At 43.8% G+C, this 19,433-nt stretch overlaps 1 protein-coding gene across 6 annotated transcripts in view; it reads left to right on the top strand.

The window, feature by feature from the left end:
* Nucleotides 1–19,433, top strand: part of COL7A1 (collagen type VII alpha 1 chain) — a 150,485-nt gene that overhangs the window by 16,540 nt on the left and 114,512 nt on the right. For 5 of the 6 annotated variants that reach the window (XM_077276530.1, XM_077276528.1, XM_077276532.1 and 2 more), the window contains exons 3-7: nt 11,889–12,069; nt 14,789–14,948; nt 17,296–17,389; nt 17,963–18,124; nt 18,348–18,511. In XM_077276530.1, coding sequence (XP_077132645.1) covers nt 11,889–12,069; nt 14,789–14,948; nt 17,296–17,389; nt 17,963–18,124; nt 18,348–18,511 — 761 coding nt within the window. Of the gene's footprint in view, nt 1–11,888; nt 12,070–14,788; nt 14,949–17,295; nt 17,390–17,962; nt 18,125–18,347; nt 18,512–19,433 lie in introns of those variants that run through there. The other variant, XM_077276534.1, reaches the window with a different exon arrangement.

Genomic DNA, 19,433 nt, shown 5'->3' on the forward strand with positions numbered 1-19,433 from the left:
ACTCTTTAACCCCTTAATGTAAAAAGTTGTTCCATTATGGAAGGAATGCCCATTTGCGGAGGGGGCTCAGTAACTGAGCTTGGTCCACATGCGGTAGATGCTCACGTGCATCGGCTCCCATTGCCCCCTGATGACGCGAAAACGGGTCATCGATGGGTTATCATAGTTGTGTTCTTAATACAAGTCCCTTAAGAGGACTAACAAATTAAAAAAAATAAAAATGTAAATATTAAAAATTCAAATTACTCCCATTTTCCTTTACTTAAAAAAAAAAAAAATAAATAAATGAAAAAATATCTACTGTATATTTGGTATCACCGCATCTGTAAAAGTCCAGTCTATCAAAATATAAATGCCGTAATTTTTTTTTTTTTTTTTTAAAAATCGGAATTCCGTTCTTTCACTTTTTTCTGTCTTACCCAGGTTCTGTGTAGGACATAATATCTACAGCAGAACGTAGTTTTGGTTCATCTGAAATACAGAAAGTATTATGAAGTTGACTCTTTGCATAATCAATAGGTTCTGCTTCATTGTAGTTATATGTAAATATTCCATATAAATCTGATACTAATTTTGCAATTTGGTTCTTGGATTTTTCCCTTCTGGTTGGTCTTTAGTTGCAGCCTTTCCGCGGCCCCTCTTAGCTGAGGCACAGAAATGTTTCACCGCTTTGTGACTTTTCATCCCCATCAGTTTGTGGTCTCACAGTTCACCCACGGTCAGACCTGCAAAATCATTTACAGGAATCTCTCAAACAAATCCTCATAGATGACATAAAGACGAGCTAACATAAAGAGCAAAAAAGGAAAAGGAAAACAAAAAGATAAAACGGCACTTCGAAAAAAGGAACCCAAATGGGGCCACACGCACCCAGGTGCTAGTTCTTGCACATCCTCCCTGCCCATGGGACTGAGCTGAAACTTTCTGCTGTTTCAAATAAATAAAACAATATAAATAATAGCTCAGCACAACTAATATAATAAGCGGTTTTTCCAAATTCAGCACACATTGCCACTTGCAGTCTGAGAAGTATTTATATCTTTATCTCAATCATCTCTGGCTGTTATAACCTGCTGCAGACACGATCCATAGTCACACACCAGCTTCTTGCAGCATTCCTGAGGAATCGTAGTCTATTCCTCATGGGCAATGGCCTCCAGATAATTAATATTCTTTAATTTGCATGGTACAAACTCCATGTTTCACTGTAGGCATCACTGAGCCTCCACCATATTTCACTCTAGATATCACTGAGCTACCGCTATACTTCACTGTAGGCATCACTGGGTTCCAGCCATGTTTCACTGTAGGCAACAGCGACCCATTGCCATGCTTCACTGTAGGCACCACCGAGTGACCGCTATGCTTCACTAGGTAACAGCAAGCGACCGCCATGCTTCACTGCAGGCATCAGTGAGCAACTGCCATGTTTCTCTGTTGGCACCACCAAGCCACCGCCATGCTTCACTGTGGGAACCACCAAGCCACCACCATACTTCACTGAGTCACCGCCATGCTTTACTGTGGGCACCACCAAGCCACCACACTTCACTGAGTCACTGCCATGCATCATAGTAGGCACCATTGAGCCACTGCCATGTTTCACTGTAGGCATCACCAAGACCTGGCCATGATTCACTGTAGGCATCACTGAGCCTCCACCATGTTTCACTATAGACATCACTGAGCTTCCGCCATACTTCACTGTAGACATCATTGGGTTCCAGCCATGCTTCACTGTAGGCACCACTGAGCCACCACCATGCTGCACTGTAGGCACAACAGAGTGACTGCCATGCTTCACTAGGTAACAGCAAGAGACCGCCATGCTTCACTGCAGGCATCAGTGAGCGACTGCCATGTTTCTCTGTTGGCACCAAGCCACCACCATACTTCTCTGAGTCACTGCCATGCATCTTAGTAGACACCATTGAGCCACTGCCATGTTTCACTGTAGGCATCACCAAGACACAGCCATGATTCACTGTAGGCATCAGTGAGCCACAGCCATGCTTCACTATAGGAAGGGTGTTCTTTTCAGTGTAAGCTTCATTCTTCCTCCTCCAAACATTCTGCTGATCCATAGTCCTGAAAAGTATTTTTTTATTGCTCCACAAAACAGAATCTCCAAATTTTTGTGACTTATTTGTATTATTTGAGCATATTGGAGGCAACTTTACTTTTGGGTCAGTAGAAGTGATGTCTTGAAGTTCAAGCATGGAGATCTTCAGCACTTAGGTACTTACGTTCCTTAGCCTATCCTACAAACTGAAACCTCAGAGCCTGCTGCCACCAAATCTTGTTGCAAATCTTCTGCAGTCGTTCCACTGTTTTTGACCACCTGCCTCCTCATGAATCTGGTGGCAGCCGGTGACTTTCTATCTGCCACATCCAGGCAGTGTAACCAGGGTTCCTTTGTGATCTCGGCTTCCAGCTGCATCTCTAGGAACATTGTTTGGGTTAGTATCTTTTTTTTCATCCTTTTCGTTCTTTGTGCCAGCAATGATTTCCTCTCTTTTCTTTTTGGACCACTGTTTTGACTTAGATATATTCCAATTCTATAATGCCCTTGCCTGTCCGGGTATTTGATGCATTTTATCTGAATAGTTGTATCAGGAGAACTAGAGATGGCACCTGAGTTGCAAACCTGTGTTCTCAGGGAAGTTACTTTGGTTGTTCTTGTTTCATTGATTGTTCACAAACAGCAGAAAGTTTGTAAATGTCGATTACTTTGCTTTTGATGTGAATGGAGAAGATAAGATCTCAGACAGTGACAAGGTAATTGCAAAAGATGCACAGCCACAGCATAAAATATTGGGTATCCGAAAGGGTTAATTTGTGTCTAAAAATCTTATGTAAACTCTCAGCAAAAATCCTAAAGTGTATCTATTAATGCACACAAGTTTTAATAATAGGGACACACAGATAGATAGAATGGCTTATGTTGTACAGATGGTTTCTGGGCTGGGGATCTGTTTCTTCTCAAAACCTTTGTGCTTTTAAGTTTTTCATTTATATAATCGCAGTGTTACTTCTGTTGTTGCTGCAAAGAGCAGCACCCCCTATATGCACTTATGAAAAGGACAGCACCCCCTATATGCACACATCCAAAGAACAGCACCCCCTATATGCACACATGCAAAGAACAGCACCCCCTATATGCACATATTCAAAGAACAGCGCCCCCTATATGCACACATCCAAAGAACAGCGCCCCCTATATGCACACATGCAAAGAACAGCGCCCCCTATATGCACACATGCAAAAGGAAAGTGCCCCCTATATGCACACTTCCAAAGAACGGTGCCCCTATATGCACATATGCATAGAACAGCGCCCTCTATATGCACACATACAAAGAACAGCGTCTCCTATATGCACACATCCAAAGAACAGTGCCCCCTATATGCACACATGCAAAAGGAAAGTGCCCCTATATGCACACTTCCAAAGAACAGTGCCCCTATATGCACACATGCAAAGAACAGCGCCCCCTATATGCACACATCCAAAGAACAGTGCCCCCATATGCACACATCCAAAGAACAGCGCCCCCATATGCACACATCCAAAGAACAGCGCCCCCTATATGCACACATCCAAAGAACAGCGCCCCCTATATGCACACATGCAAAGAACAGCACCCCCTATATGCACATATTCAAAGAACAGCGCCCCCTATATGCACACATCCAAACAACAGCGCCCCCTATATGCACACATCCAAAGAACAGCGCCCTCTATATGCACACATCCAAACAACAGCGCCCCCTATATGCACACATGCAAAGAACAGCGCCCCCTATATGCACACATGCAAAGAACAGCGCCCCCTATATGCACACATCCAAAGAACAGCGCCCCCTATATGCACACATACAAAGAACAGCGCCCTCTATATGCACACATCCAAACAACAGCGCCCCCTATATGCACACATGCAAAGAACAGCGCCCCCTATATGCACACATGCAAAGAACAGCGCCCCCTATATGCACACATCCAAAGAACAGCGCCCCCTATATGCACACATACAAAGAACAGCGTCTCCTATATGCACACTTCCAAAGAACGGTGCCCCTATATGCACACATGCATAGAACAGCGCCCTCTATATGCACACATGCAAAGAACAGCGCCCTCTATATGCACACATGCAAAAGGAAAGTGCCCCTATATACACACTTCCAAAGAACAGTGCCCCTATATGCACACATGCAAAGAACAGCACCCCCTATATGCACACATCCAAAGAACAGCGCCCCCATATGCACACATCCAAAGAACAGCGCCCCCTATATGCACACATGCAAAGAACAGCGCCTGTTATGATCCTAGTGGCAAGGATCGCAAGTAGGACTAGCTAAGTAACTAAACCGACTGATCTCAGATCGGATGGGTAACTGAGCTGACCCGCTAACACTAGAAAGCAGAAAATAGAAAGGGAACTGTGCGGTCAATTAAAAACCCTATTCAAAATATCCACGCAGAGATCGCTCGAGCCCCCGCACCAACTAACGGTGCGGGGGAAGCAACTCTGTACCCCAGAGCAAACCAGCAGAAGAAATCACATATTAGCAAGCTGGACTAAACTCATCATACACAGAAATCATATTGCAGACTGATGAGCAAAAAATAATTAAACAGAACTTAGCTTCTCCTGAAGAGACTGAAACGGAAGATAATCAGGAGTAATCAGAATAGCACTGAGTACATTGACAGCCGGCAACAAGTGGAAGTGAAACAGAGCTAAATAGGAAACTCCCAAGTGAATAACGAGGCAGCTGATCAGCCACAGACCCGCAGGATAACAAACAAAGCCACCAGGGGGAGCCCAAAACAAAAGTCACACAATACCACCTGTGACCACAAGAGGGAGCCTGAAAACAGAGTTCACAACAGTACCCCCCCCTTGAGGAGGGGTCACCGAACCCTCATCAAAACCCCCAGGGCGATCAGGGTGAGCCACATGGAAGGCACGAACCAAATCGGCCGCATGAACATCAGAGGCGACAACCCAGGAATTATCCTCCTGACCATAGCCCTTCCATTTAACCAAATACTGAAGCCTCCGTCTAGAAATACGAGAATCCAAGATCTTCTCCACCACGTATTCCAATTCTCCCTCAACCAGCACAGGGGCAGGAGGCTCAACCGGAGGACCCACAGGCACCACATACCTCCGCAACAACGACCGATGAAACACGTTATGAATAGCAAACGATGCTGGAAGGTCCAAACGAAATGACACAGGGTTAAGGATTTCCAAAATCTTATAAGGACCGATAAACCGAGGCTGGAATTTAGGAGAGGAGACCTTCATAGGAACAAAGCGAGAAGACAACCACGCCAAGTCCCCAACGCGAAGTCGGGGACCCACACAGCGACGGCGGTTGGCAAAGCGCTGAGCCTTCTCTTGTGACAGCTTCAAATTGTCCACAACATGATTCCAAATCTGATGCAACCTATCCACCACAGAATCCACCCCAGGACAGTCAGAGGGCTCAACCTGACCCGAGGAAAAACGAGGATGAAACCCCGAATTACAAAAAAAAGGTGAAACCAAAGTAGCAGATCTAGCCCGATTATTAAGGGCAAACTCGGCCAACGGCAAAAAAGTCACCCAATCATCCTGATCAGCAGAAACAAAACATCTTAAATAAGTTTCCAACGTCTGATTAGTTCGCTCGGTTTGGCCATTCGTCTGAGGATGGAAGGCCGACGAAAAAGACAAATCAATGCCCATCTTAGAGCAAAAGGTCCGCCAAAATCTAGACACAAACTGGGATCCTCTGTCGGAAACAATATTTTCAGGGATCCCATGCAAACGAACCACATTTTGAAAAAACAGCGGAACCAACTCGGAGGAGGAAGGCAACTTAGGCAAGGGCACCAAATGGACCATCTTAGAAAAACGATCACACACCACCCAGATGACAGACATTCTCTGAGAGACAGGGAGATCTGAAATAAAATCCATGGAAATGTGCGTCCAAGGCCTCTTCGGGACAGGCAAAGGTAACAGCAAACCACTGGCACGAGAACAGCAAGGCTTAGCCCGAGCACAAATTCCACAAGACTGCACAAAGGAACGCACATCCCGCGACAAGGAAGGCCACCAGAAGGACCTAGCCACCAAATCTCTGGTACCAAATATTCCAGGATGGCCCGCCAACACCGAAGAATGAACCTCGGAAATAACTCTGCTGGTCCATCTATCTGGGACAAACACTCTCTCCGGTGGACAACGGTCAGGTCTATCCGCCTGAAACTCCTGCAGCACTCGTCGCAAATCTGGGGAGATGGCAGACAAAATCACCCCTTCTCTGAGAATACCAGCCGGCTCTGAATCTCCAGGAGAGTCAGGCACAAAACTCCTAGAAAGAGCATCAGCCTTTACATTCTTCGAACCAGGCAGGTACGAGACCACGAAATCAAAACGAGAGAAAAACAACGACCAACGAGCCTGTCTAGGATTCAGCCGCTTGGCCGACTCGAGATAAATCAGATTCTTGTGATCCGTCAAGACCACCACACGATGCTTAGCTCCCTCGAGCCAATGTCGCCACTCCTCAAATGCCCACTTCATAGCCAACAACTCCCGATTACCGACATCATAATTCCGCTCGGCAGGCGAAAACTTTCTTGAAAAGAAAGCACATGGCTTCATCACAGAGCCATCAGAGCTTCTCTGCGACAAAACAGCCCCCGCTCCAATCTCGGAAGCATCAACCTCGACCTGGAAAGGAAGAGAGAAATCTGGCTGACATAAGACCGGAGCCGAAGAAAACCGGCGCTTCAGCTCCCGAAAGGCCTCCACAGCCGCAGGAGACCAATTAGTAACATCAGAACCTTTCTTGGTCAAATCCGTCAAAGGCTTAACAACACCAGAAAAATTAGCGATGAAACGACGGTAAAAATTAGCAAAACCCAAGAACTTCTGAAGACTCTTAACAGATGTAGGCTGCGTCCAGTCATGAATAGCCTGAACCTTGACGGGATCCATCTCAATAGTAGAAGGAGAAAAAATGAAACCCAAAAAATAAACCTTCTGGACTCCAAAAAGACATTTTGAGCCCTTCACAAATAAAGCACTGGCACGCAGGACCTGAAACACCATCCTGACCTGCCTAACATGAGACTCCCAATCATCAGAAAAAAAACAGAATATCATCCAGATACACATAAATTTATCCAGATATTCGCGGAAGATGTCATGCATAAAAGACTGAAAGACAGAAGGAGCGTTAGAAAGTCCAAAAGGCATCACCAAGTACTCAAAATGGCCTTCGGGCGTATTAAATGCAGTTTTCCATTCATCACCCTGCTTAATACGCACAAGGTTATACGCACCACGGAGATCTATCTTGGTGAACCAACTAGACCCCTAATGCGAGCAAACAGATCAGATAACAATGGCAAAGGATACTGAAATTTGACCGTGATTTTATTTAGAAGGCGATAATCAATACAAGGTCTCAGGGAACCATCCTTCTTAGCCACAAAAAAGAACCCCGCACCAAGAGGGGAGGAGGACGGGCGAATATGTCCTTTCTCCAAAGACTCCTTTATATAACTCTGCATGGCAGTATGCTCCGGCACTGACAAATTGAAAAGTCGTCCCTTAGGAAACGTACTACCAGGAATCAAATTTATAGCACAATCACAATCCCTATGAGGAGGTAGAGAACTGAGTTTGGGCTCATCAAATACATCCTGGTAATCTGACAAAAACGCAGGGACCTCAGAAGCAGTGGATGAAGCAATTGACACCACAGGAGCGTCGCCATGAATTCCCTGACAACCCCAACTTGACACAGACATAGCTTTCCAATCCAGGACTGGATTATGAGTCTGCAACCATGGCAGACCCAACACGACAACATCATGCAAATTATGCAGAACAAGAAAGCGAATCACCTCCTGATGAACAGGAGTCATGCACATGGTCACTTGTGTCCAGTACTGAGGTTTATTCTCAGCCAATGGCGTAGCATCAATTCCCCTTAGTGGAATAGGGAATTTTAAAGGCTCCAAAACAAAACCACAGCGCCTGGCAAATGACCAATCCATCAGACTCAGGGCAGCCCCTGAATCTACAAAAGCCATAACCGGGTAAGATGACAAGGAACAAATCAGGGTAACAGACAAAATGAACTTAGGCTGTAAAGTACCGATGGTGACAGACTTATCAATCTTTTTTGTGCGCTTAGAGCATGCTGAGATAACATGAGCTGAGTCACCACAGTAAAAGCACAACCCATTTTGCCATCTATAATTTTGCCGTTCACTTCTGGTCAGAATTCTATCACATTGCATAGACTCAGGTGTCTGTTCAGAAGACACCGCCAAATGGTGCGCAGGTTTGCGCTCCCGCAAACGCCGATCAATCTGAATGGCCAGAGTCATTGACTCATTCAGACCTGCAGGCGTAGGGAACCCCACCATGACATTCTTAATGGCCTCAGAAAGACCTTTTCCGAAATTTGCAGCCAGGGCACACTCATTCCACTGAGTAAGCACCGACCATTTCCGAAATTTCTGGCAGTACACCTCTGCTTCATCTTGCCCCTGAGAGATAGCCAGCAACGCTTTTTCAGCCTGGTTCTCAAGATTAGGTTCCTCATAGAGCAATCCAAGGGCCAGAAAAAACGCATCAACACTGAGCAATGCCGGATCCCCTGGCGCCAATGCGAAGGCCCAATCTTGAGGGTCACCACGCAAGAAATAAATTATAATTTTAACTTGCTGAACGGAATCACCAGAGGAACGAGGTTTCAAAGAAAGAAACAATTTACAATTGTTCTTAAAATTCAGGAACCTAGATCTATCTCCAGAAAACAACTCCGGAATAGGTATTCTAGGCTCTGACATAGGACTGTGAACAACAAAATCCTGAATACTTTGTACCCTTGCAGCAAGATGATCTACACTGGAGGCCAAACTCTGAATATCCATATCAGCAGCTGAACTCAGAGCGACACCAAGATTAAGAGGAGGAGAGAAGCCAGACACACAGCAGCTAGACACACGGCAGCAAAAAAAAAAAAAAAATTCTCAAGGCTTCTCTTCTCCTGCTTCTGCCATGCAATTAACACTTTACCGGCCGGCTGTACTGTTATGATCCTAGTGGCAAGGATCGCAAGTAGGACTAGCTAAGTAACTAAACCGACTGATCTCAGATCGGATGGGTAACTGAGCTGACCCGCTAACACTAGAAAGCAGAAAATAGAAAGGGAGCTGTGCGGTCAATTAAAAACCCTATTCAAAATATCCACGCAGAGATCGCTCGAGCCCCCGCACTAACTAACGGTGCGGGGGAAGCAACTCTGTACCCCAGAGCAAACCAGCAGAAGAAATCACATATTAGCAAGCTGGACTAAACTCATCATACACAGAAATCATATTGCAGACTGATGAGCAAAAAATAATTAAACAGAACTTAGCTTCTCCTGAAGAGACTGAAACCGAAGATAATCAGGAGTAATCAGAATAGCACTGAGTACATTGACAGCCGGCAACAAGTGGAAGTGAAACAGAGCTAAATAGGAAACTCCCAAGTGAATAACGAGGCAGCTGATCAGCCACAGACCCGCAGGATAACAAACAAAGCCACCAGGGGGAGCCCAAAAACAAAAGTCACACAATACCACCTGTGACCACAAGAGGGAGCCTGAAAACAGAGTTCACAACAAGCGCCCCCATATGCACACATCCAAAGAACAGTGCCCCCTATATGCACACATCCAAAGAACAGTGCCCCCTATATGCACACATGCAAAGAACAGCGCCCCCTATATGCACACATCCAAAGAACAGTGCCCCCATATGCACACATCCAAAGAACAGCGCCCCCTATATGCACACATCCAAAGAACAGCGCCCCCATATGCACACATCCAAAGAACAGCGCCCCCTATATGCACACATCCAAAGAACAGCGCCCTCTATATGCACACATCCAAACAACAGCGCCCCCTATATGCACACATGCAAAGAACAGCACCCCTATATGCACACATGCATAGAACAGCGCCCCCTATATGCACACATCCAAAGAACAGCGCCCCCTATATGCACGCATGCAAAAGGACAGTGCCCCCTATATGCACATATGCAAAGAACAGCATCCCCTATATGCACACATGCATAGAACAGCGCCCCCTATATGCACACATCCAAAGAACAGCGCCCCCTACATGCACGCATGCAAAAGGACAGTGCCCCCTATATGCACACTTCCAAAGAACAGTGCCCCTATATGCACACATGCAAAGAACAGTGCCCCCTATATGCACACATGCATAGAACAGCGCCCCTATATGCACACATGCAAAGAACAGCGCCCCCTATATGCACACATGCAAAGAACAGCACTCCCTATATGCACACATCCAAAGAACAGCACCCCCTATATGCACACATGCAAAGAACAGCACCCCCTATATGCACACATGCATAGAACAGCGCCCCTATATGCACACATGCAAAGAACAGCGCCCCTATATGCACACATCCAAAGAACAGTGCCCCCTATATGCACACATCCAAAGAACAGCGCCCTCTATATGCACATATGCAAAGAACAGCGCCCCCTATATGCACACATCCAAAGAACAGTGCCCCCTATATGCACACATCCAAAGAACAGCGCCCTCTATATGCACATATGCAAAGAACAGCGCCCCCTATATGCACACATCCAAAGAACAGCGCCCCTATATGCACATATGCAAAGAACAGCGCCCCTATATGCACACATCCAAAGAACAGTGCCCCCTATATGCACACATCCAAAGAACAGCGCCCCCTATATGCACACATGCAAAAGGACAGTGCCCCTATATGCACACATCCAAAGAACAGCGCCCCCTATATGCACACATGCAAAAGGACAGTGCCCCTATATGCACACATCCAAAGAACAGCGCCCCTATATGCACATATGCAAAGAACAGCGCCCCTATATGCACACATCCAAAGAACAGCGCCCCCTATATGCACACATCCAAAGAACAGCGCCCCCTATATGCACATATGCAAAGAACAACGCCCCCTATATGCACACATCCAAAGAACAGTGCCCCCTATATGCACACATCCAAAGAACAGTGCCCCCTATATGCACATATGCAAAGAACAGCGCCCCTATATGCACACATCCAAAGAACAGTGCCCCCTATATGCACACATGCAAAAGGACAGTGCCCCTATATGCACACATCCAAAGAACAGCGCCCTCTATATGCACACATCCAAAGAACAGCGCCCTCTATATGCACATATGCAAAGAACAGCGCCCCCTATATGCACACATCCAAAGAACAGTGCCCCCTATATGCACACATCCAAAGAACAGCGCCCTCTATATGCACACATCCAAAGAACAGTGCCCCTATATGCACACATCCAAAGAACAGTGCCCTCTATATGCACACATCCAAAGAACAGCGCCCCCTATATGCACACATCCAAAGAACAGTGCCCTCTATATGCACACATCCAAAGAACAGCGCCCTCTATATGCACATATGCAAAGAACAGCGCCCCTATATGCACGCATGCAAAAGAACAGCGTCTCCTATATGCACACATCCAAAGAACAGTGCCCCCTATATGCACGCATGCAAAAGAACAGCGTCTCCTATATGCACACATCCAAAGAACAGTGCCCCTATATGCACATATGCAAAGAACAGCGTCTCCTATATGCACACATCCAAAGAACAGCATCCCCTATATGCACACATGCAAAGAACAGCGCCCCCTATGTGCACACAACTAGTGATAGTATTACACCTGTACAATACGATATACTGTACGCTTGCACCGTAAAGATAAAGAGATAAAGACAGCTTTCCTCATCACCGTTTCTTTTTCTCTGCAGCAAGATGCGACAATATTTACGACTCCGATATAGTGTTTGTGATAGACGGATCGTCCAGTATCGGAAGGGCAAACTTTCGGATGATTAAGACGTTTATGGAAGGATTGGTCATCCCCTTTGTAAATGTTGTCAGCCAGGATGGAGTCCGGTTTGGAGTCGTCCAATACAGCGATGATCCAAGGTGAGTCTTCTAGTCCAGGCCATAGGTAGGTTGAAATAGGGTGGGGTTTGCAGGAAGGCAAAACAGGCAGCTGCCTAAGGTGACATTAACAAGGCTAAAAATTTAGGGAGTAAAAATCAATATCCAAATTTATATGGGGGGAAACTGCAGGAGCTGTAAGAGAAGCTGCAGGAGCTGGGAGAAAGGCTATGAGAGCTGGGAGAGAAGCTGCAGGAGCTGGGAGAGAAGCTGCCGGAGGTGGGAGAGAAGCTGCAAAGGTGGGAGAGAAGCTGCAAGACCTGGGGGAGAAGCTGCAAGAGCTGGGGAAGAAGCTACAGAAGCTGGGAGAAAAGCAGCAGCAGCTAGGTGAGAAGCTGCAGGAGCTGGGAGAGAAGCTGCAGGAGCTGGGAGAGAAGCTGCGGGAGCTAGGAGAGAAGCTGCAGGAGCTAGGAGAGAAACTGCAGGATCTGGGAGAGAAGCTGCAGGATCTGGGAGAGAAGCTGCAGGATCTGGGAGAGAAGCTGCAGGATCTGGGAGAGAAGCTGCAGGAGCTGGGAGAGAAGCTGCAGGAGCTGGGAGAGAAGTTGCAGGAGCTGGGAGAGAAGCTGCAGGAGATGGGAGAGAAGCTGCAGGAGCTGGGAGAGAAGCTGCAGACTTTGATATTGCTCTGAAATGAAATCTAAGCTATAATTGGTTGTCATTAGTGATGAGCGAGTGTGCTCCTTACTCGAGGTTTCCAAGCATGCTCGGGTGTTCTCCGAGTATCTTGGGTGTACTCGTAGATTGTTTGTGTCACCGCAGCTGTATGATTTGCGGCTGCTAGACAGCCTGAATACATGTGGGGATTCCCTAACAAACAGGCAATCCCTGCATGTGTCCAGGTTGTCGAACAGCCGCAAATCATGCAGCTGCGGAGACACAAACATAATCTACGAGCACGCCCAAGATGCTTGGAGAACACCCAAGCATGCTCGGAAATCTCGAGTAACGAGCACACTCGCTCATCACTAGTTGCCATGTTAAGCTCTGAAGTGTTTCATAGATATATGTCAGAATAATTATATTTTTATATTTACACCTTTTAAGACCCCATTCATAATTAAAAATTGTAGATGTCAACTAGGGTATACGTCTGTGAAAGCCATAAAGGAGAAACATTTTAATTTGTATTTCCTAAATTAATAGCACAGATGAAAATAAGAGACATTGTAATATATCTTATGAGTCAAAGCTGCTTCTTTCTTCCCCGGACTGATCTTTCACTCTCAATTCAGTGGTAAAATGTGTCTTGATTTTCCCATTACTGAGATAGGAGATGGCAGTTGGTGCCTGTAGGATTCTATGGAGGTGGGAAGGGGGAGTAGGAGGGAGGAGCTAGAGGCAGACACAGACAGAGGGGGAGGAGCTAAAGGCAGACAGACAGAAGGGGAGGAGCTAGAGATAGCAGGGAGGGAGGAACTAGAGGCAGACAGAGGGGAGGAGCTAGAGGCAGCAGGGAGGGAGGAGCTAAAGTCTGATAGAGGGGAGGAGCTAGATGCAGCCTGGGGAGGAGGAATTAGAGGCAGAGGGGAGGAGCTAGAGGCAGCAGGGAGGGAGGAGCTAAAGTCTGACAGAGGGGAGGGACTAGAGGCAGATAGAGGGGAGGAGCTAGAGGCAGGGAGGGAAGAGCTAAAGTCTGACAGAAGGGAGGAGCTAGATGCAGAGAGAGGAGGGGCTAGAGGCAGGGAGGGAGGAGCTAAAGTCTGACAGAGGGGAGGAGCTAGAGGCAGGCACAGACATTTCGCTGTAAGTTCTGAATCCACAGTTACAGATTAAATCCCAGGGATCAGAACTCTGGTATTTATTGCTCAAAGGAGAAAAAGTAAAAGAGAACACGGAGTCATATTTATGACCTGGACCTGTCAGTTGTAATCTTTTCATTTTATTGCTTTATGCTCCACCCGGAGGCAAAGATGATCTCCCACCGAGCAGGTGAGACTCTGTACTGCAAGGAGACAAGAAGGGGAATCTCCTCTCTGCCCAAATCTTATAGTGCAGACATGTTTTACCCATAGTTTCCAATCTGATCCCAATTTTATTTTAACTATATATGTGTATTATATCTATATATAAAGCAATTTTGTGAATTCCCCTAATGAATACGTGACCTGCTATTTTGTATCTGCAGCACCTCTGCAGACCTATGTGTCTCCGTGCTGAGAGACAACAGACACTATATAGTCTGATGCTTCAGTCACGCTCGTTTCCATCCATTACTTAGTTGTTAATAATATATAATCAGTCAGTTAGCAAGAAAAAGCAAACAGCCAGAAACCAATACGACTGAAGGATCAGACTACACAGCGTTTGTTTTCTGTCGCCATGGCGATGCATAGGTCCGCATAAGGCACACAATGGTAGGACACTTTTAATCAGGACTCTGTGACGTTTCTGAATAATGTGTATTAAATATAAATAAATATTAATGTAATTAGTATGAAGTAGAGGACAGATTGAAATGAGTACAAATATAGGATCAGACTACATAAGGTTTGTTTGTTGTCTGTTACCGTGGAGACACACAGGTTTGCATGGGGATTGCACACACAAAACAGTAGGCCGTGTACAATCAGTGTTGCGTTATTTTCTATCATGGATACACGGAGACAATAAAGCAGCGGGTTACATCGGCTCCACAAATGCTCAGACCAAAGCCTACTTGTTTTGTGGTTAAATAAACTGCAATGACCTTTCCTTTTAGAACAGAGTTTGATTTTTCTCGATACCGAAATGGGTCCGAGGTGATTCAGGCCATAAGAAACCTGGCCTACAAAGGGGGGAACACGCGGACGGGCGCCGGACTGAGATATGCCACCGATAATTTCTATGGACCAGCCATTCTGCGAGCCGACATACCTAAGGTCAGAACTGGAATCTGCAAGAACAGAAGAAACTACATTGTGCCGCAATAATATGATATGGTGAAAAGGATATAATATAGTTAAATAGGAAGATTGATGAATGCAAAAGTATTTCTCTGCTACACCTGACAAGTCATCATACTGCATGTTCCTGAATAATGTCAAATTAGAGGGAATGGTAAAAAGACTAAGAAATCCCCCCCGAAAACAGAAAATGTTGTAAAACAAAAAAAAAAACCCTCCTCATGTGTTCTATTCCTGCCAATCCAGCGCTGAGCTATGATGTCAGTAGTGCAGCACATGAATGCGTTAATAATAGTAATAGCAATAATAATAAAAAACTATGCCTAAATAATACCACCATATAGCGAATAAATAATACCACCATACAATGCCTAAATAATGCCACCATTCAGTGCACAAAAACGTAATAATACCACCATATAGTACATAAATAACACCACCATGCGACGCCAAAGCAAAACCGCCATACGGTGCATAAATTAAAACTCCACATAAAGCATAAAAAATAATTCCATATATATCTAAATATACCGCCATTAATAACACTTTACAGTGCATAAAGATACAACCATACAATGGCTAAATTATACCACCATATAGTGATAACACCACCATACATTGCCTAAATAAGGCAGCCATTCACTGCACAAATACAATACCACCATATAGTGCACAGATAGCACCACCATACAACACCAAAATAATACTGCCATACAGTGCATAGATTAAAACTACACAAAGAGCATAAAAATACTTCCATATATACTTTAATTATACCACCATATGGTGCATTCATAACACATTACAGTACATAAATACCATCATACAGTGCATAAAAATACCATTATGTAATTACTAAATGATGCCAACATGAAGTGCATAAATATTACCACCATAAAGTGCACAAATACATATAGTGCACAAATAACACCACCATAGGATGACAAAATAATATAGCCATACAGTGTATAAATAAGAATTCAACATACAGCATAAAAATGCTACCATGCATAACTAAATAACATCATGATACAGTGCATTTATAACAATTTACAGTACATAAATACCATCATACAGTGAATAAAAATACTGCCATACAATGCCTAAATAATACTACAAGAAAGTGCATAGATAATCCCACCATACAATGCATAAATAATACTACCACAAAGTGCATAGATAATACCACCGTACAATGCATAAATAATACTACAAGAAAGTGCATAGATAATACCACCATACAATGCATAAATAATACTACCACAAAGTGCATAGATAATCCCACCGTACAATGCATAAATAATACTACCACAAAGTGCATAGATAATACCACCATACAATGCATAAATAATACTACCACAAAGTGCATAGATAATCCCACCGTACAATGCATAAATAATACTACAACAAAGTGCATAGATAATACCACCGTACAATGCATAAATAATACTACCACAAAGTGCATAGATAATCCCACCGTACAATGCATAAATAATACTACCACAAAGTGCATAGATAATCCCACCGTACAATGCTTAAATAATACTACCACAAAGTGCATAGATAATCCCACCGTACAATGCATAAATAATACTACCACAAAGTGCATAGATAATCCCACCGTACAATGCATAAATAATACTACCACAAAGTGCATAGATAATACCACCGTACAATGCATAAATAATACTACCACAAAGTGCATAGATAATACCACCGTACAATGCATAAATAATACTACAAGAAAGTGCATAGATAATACCACCATACAATGCATAAATAATACTACCACAAAGTGCATAGATAATCCCACTATACAATGCATAAATAATACTACCACAAAGTGCATAGATAATACCACCGTACAATGCATAAATAATACTACAAGAAAGTGCATAGATAATACCACCATACAATGCATAAATAATACTACCACAAAGTGCATAGATAATCCCACCGTACAATGCTAAAATAATATAGCCATACAGTGTATAAATAAGAATTCAACATAGAGTATAAAAATGCTACCATGCATACCTAAAAAACATCACGATACAGTGCATTTATTACAATTTACCGTACATAAATACCATCATACAGTGAATAAAAATACCGCCATACAATGCCTAAATAATACTACCACAAAGTGCATAGATAATCCCACCGTACAATGCACACAAATTATGGCGAGATACTATCATCATAATCCAGCTCAGTACCCAACCACTGTCCCCAACCAAACCTTACAATCCCCCCGCGGTTCACAGGGTGGTCACATACAGTGTACACTCCTAGATTACTGACTGCATTTTCTGTTTTCCAGGTTGTAATTTTGATAACGGACGGAAAATCCCAGGATGAGGTCGATCAGGCGTCGCAGAGACTGAAAAATCTAGGGATAAAAATATTTGCTGTTGGTACGTCCTAACGTAAACCTGGATCTGGATCAGGATTGGCCATGAGCCAATATATTAGGGCATAGGTAACGGAGGATCACAGACAGGTGTCACACACAGGCCAAATACTTCCCTCCTGACACTTGTACCCCCCATTAGTGGAACATTTTAAGGAATGGCCACAAAACCTCCCATAATCTCCCCTTTTGAAGCACATTTGCACAGTCCACACACCTTTTATCTCCATTCCACAATGCCATGAAACAGTTTGTTTACTCGCAGCCCCCACTAGAGGGCGCTCACTGCACACAGATTTATGCAGCTCCTAAAAAGGCCTGTATACACCGATAAGACAATGAGCTCCCTCTAGTGGTGACTGCAGACAGACTCACCTTTATTATTTAGCCCATTAATTAATTTATAGGAATTGAGGCTGAGTCTCGGTGTAATGGATGCCCCATTAAGGAGTGAAGTGACACTGGAGCTGTACTGGTTCTGACCCAGTGTTCTCTGATATATATGAGAATGGAGAATAATAGAGAATAGTGAAGGACGACTCAAAGACTTCATGACATTCTCTAATATCTTCTTCAGGAATCAAAAATGCCGATAGCCGAGAGCTGACCAGGGTAGCGTCCACGCCGACAGAAGACTACTTTTTTTATGTGACTGATTTCAAGATTCTGGGGACACTTCTTCCTCTGGTTTCCCGAAAAGTCTGTATAACGACTGGAGGAGTCTACATTCCTGAAAGCAGTAAGTCAGGATTACCAATGCCAAAGTGCGGAGATGCAGCAGAGCGGAATGTGTAACTTGTAACAATGCAGTTGACTTACCTGAAGTCCTGTGCAACAACAAACAAGCAAACTCAGCTCTACTATATATAACACTGTCGGGTTATAGTCACTTTTAAAGCAAAATGAATAATATGCAAAAGGTTTCACCTGGCCTATCAAATTTATATATAATTTGTTTCTAGCCTCAGACACTTATAGAGGACCTTCCAACCTGGTCTTCTCCGATCAGACAGCAGATTCCATGAGGATACAATGGACGGCAGCCACCGGGCCAGTTACAGGATATAAGGTGGTTTATGGTCCCCTGACGGGTTTAGGACAACAGATCCCACTGGAGCTAAGAGAAGTACGAAGGCAACTTATATATAAATGAGTCCTCTATTGCTTCAAACAAAAAATAATCACAATAATACTGCCCCTATGTAGAAGAATATAACTACTATAATACTGCCCCTATGTACAAGAATATAACTACTATAATACTGCTCCTATGTACAAGAATATAACTACTATAATACTGCTCCTATGTACAAGAATATAACTACTATAATACTGCCCCTGTGTACAAGAATATAACTACTATAATACTGCTGCTATGTACAAGAATATAACTACTATAATACTGCCCCTATGTACAAGAATATAACTACTATAATACTGCCCCCTATGTACAAGAATATAACTACTATAATACTGCTCCTATGTGTAGGAATATAACTACTATAATACTGCCCCTATGTACAAGAATATAACTACTATAATACTGCCCCTATGTACAAGAATATAACTACTATAATACTGCTCCTATGTACAAGAATATAACTACTATAATACTGCCATGTATGTACAAGAATATAACTACTATAATACTGCCCCCTATGTACAAGAATATAACTACTATAATACTGCTCCCTATGTACAAGAATATAACTACTATAATACTGCTCCTATGTACAAGAATATAACTACTATAATACTGCTCCCTATGTACAAGAATATAACTACTATAATACTGCTCCCTATGTACAAGAATATAACTACTATAATACTGCTCCTATGTACAAGAATATAACTACTATAATACTGCTCCCTATGTACAAGAATATAACTACTATAATACTGCTCCCTATGTACAAGAATATAACTACTATAATACTGCTCCTATGTACAAGAATATAACTACTATAATACTGCTCCTATGTACAAGAATATAACTACTATAATACTGCTCCTATGTACAAGAATATAACTACTACAATACTGCCCCT

This window comes from Ranitomeya variabilis, chromosome 8, assembly GCF_051348905.1.
Source record: "Ranitomeya variabilis isolate aRanVar5 chromosome 8, aRanVar5.hap1, whole genome shotgun sequence".
NCBI classification, from domain to species: domain Eukaryota; kingdom Metazoa; phylum Chordata; class Amphibia; order Anura; family Dendrobatidae; genus Ranitomeya; species Ranitomeya variabilis.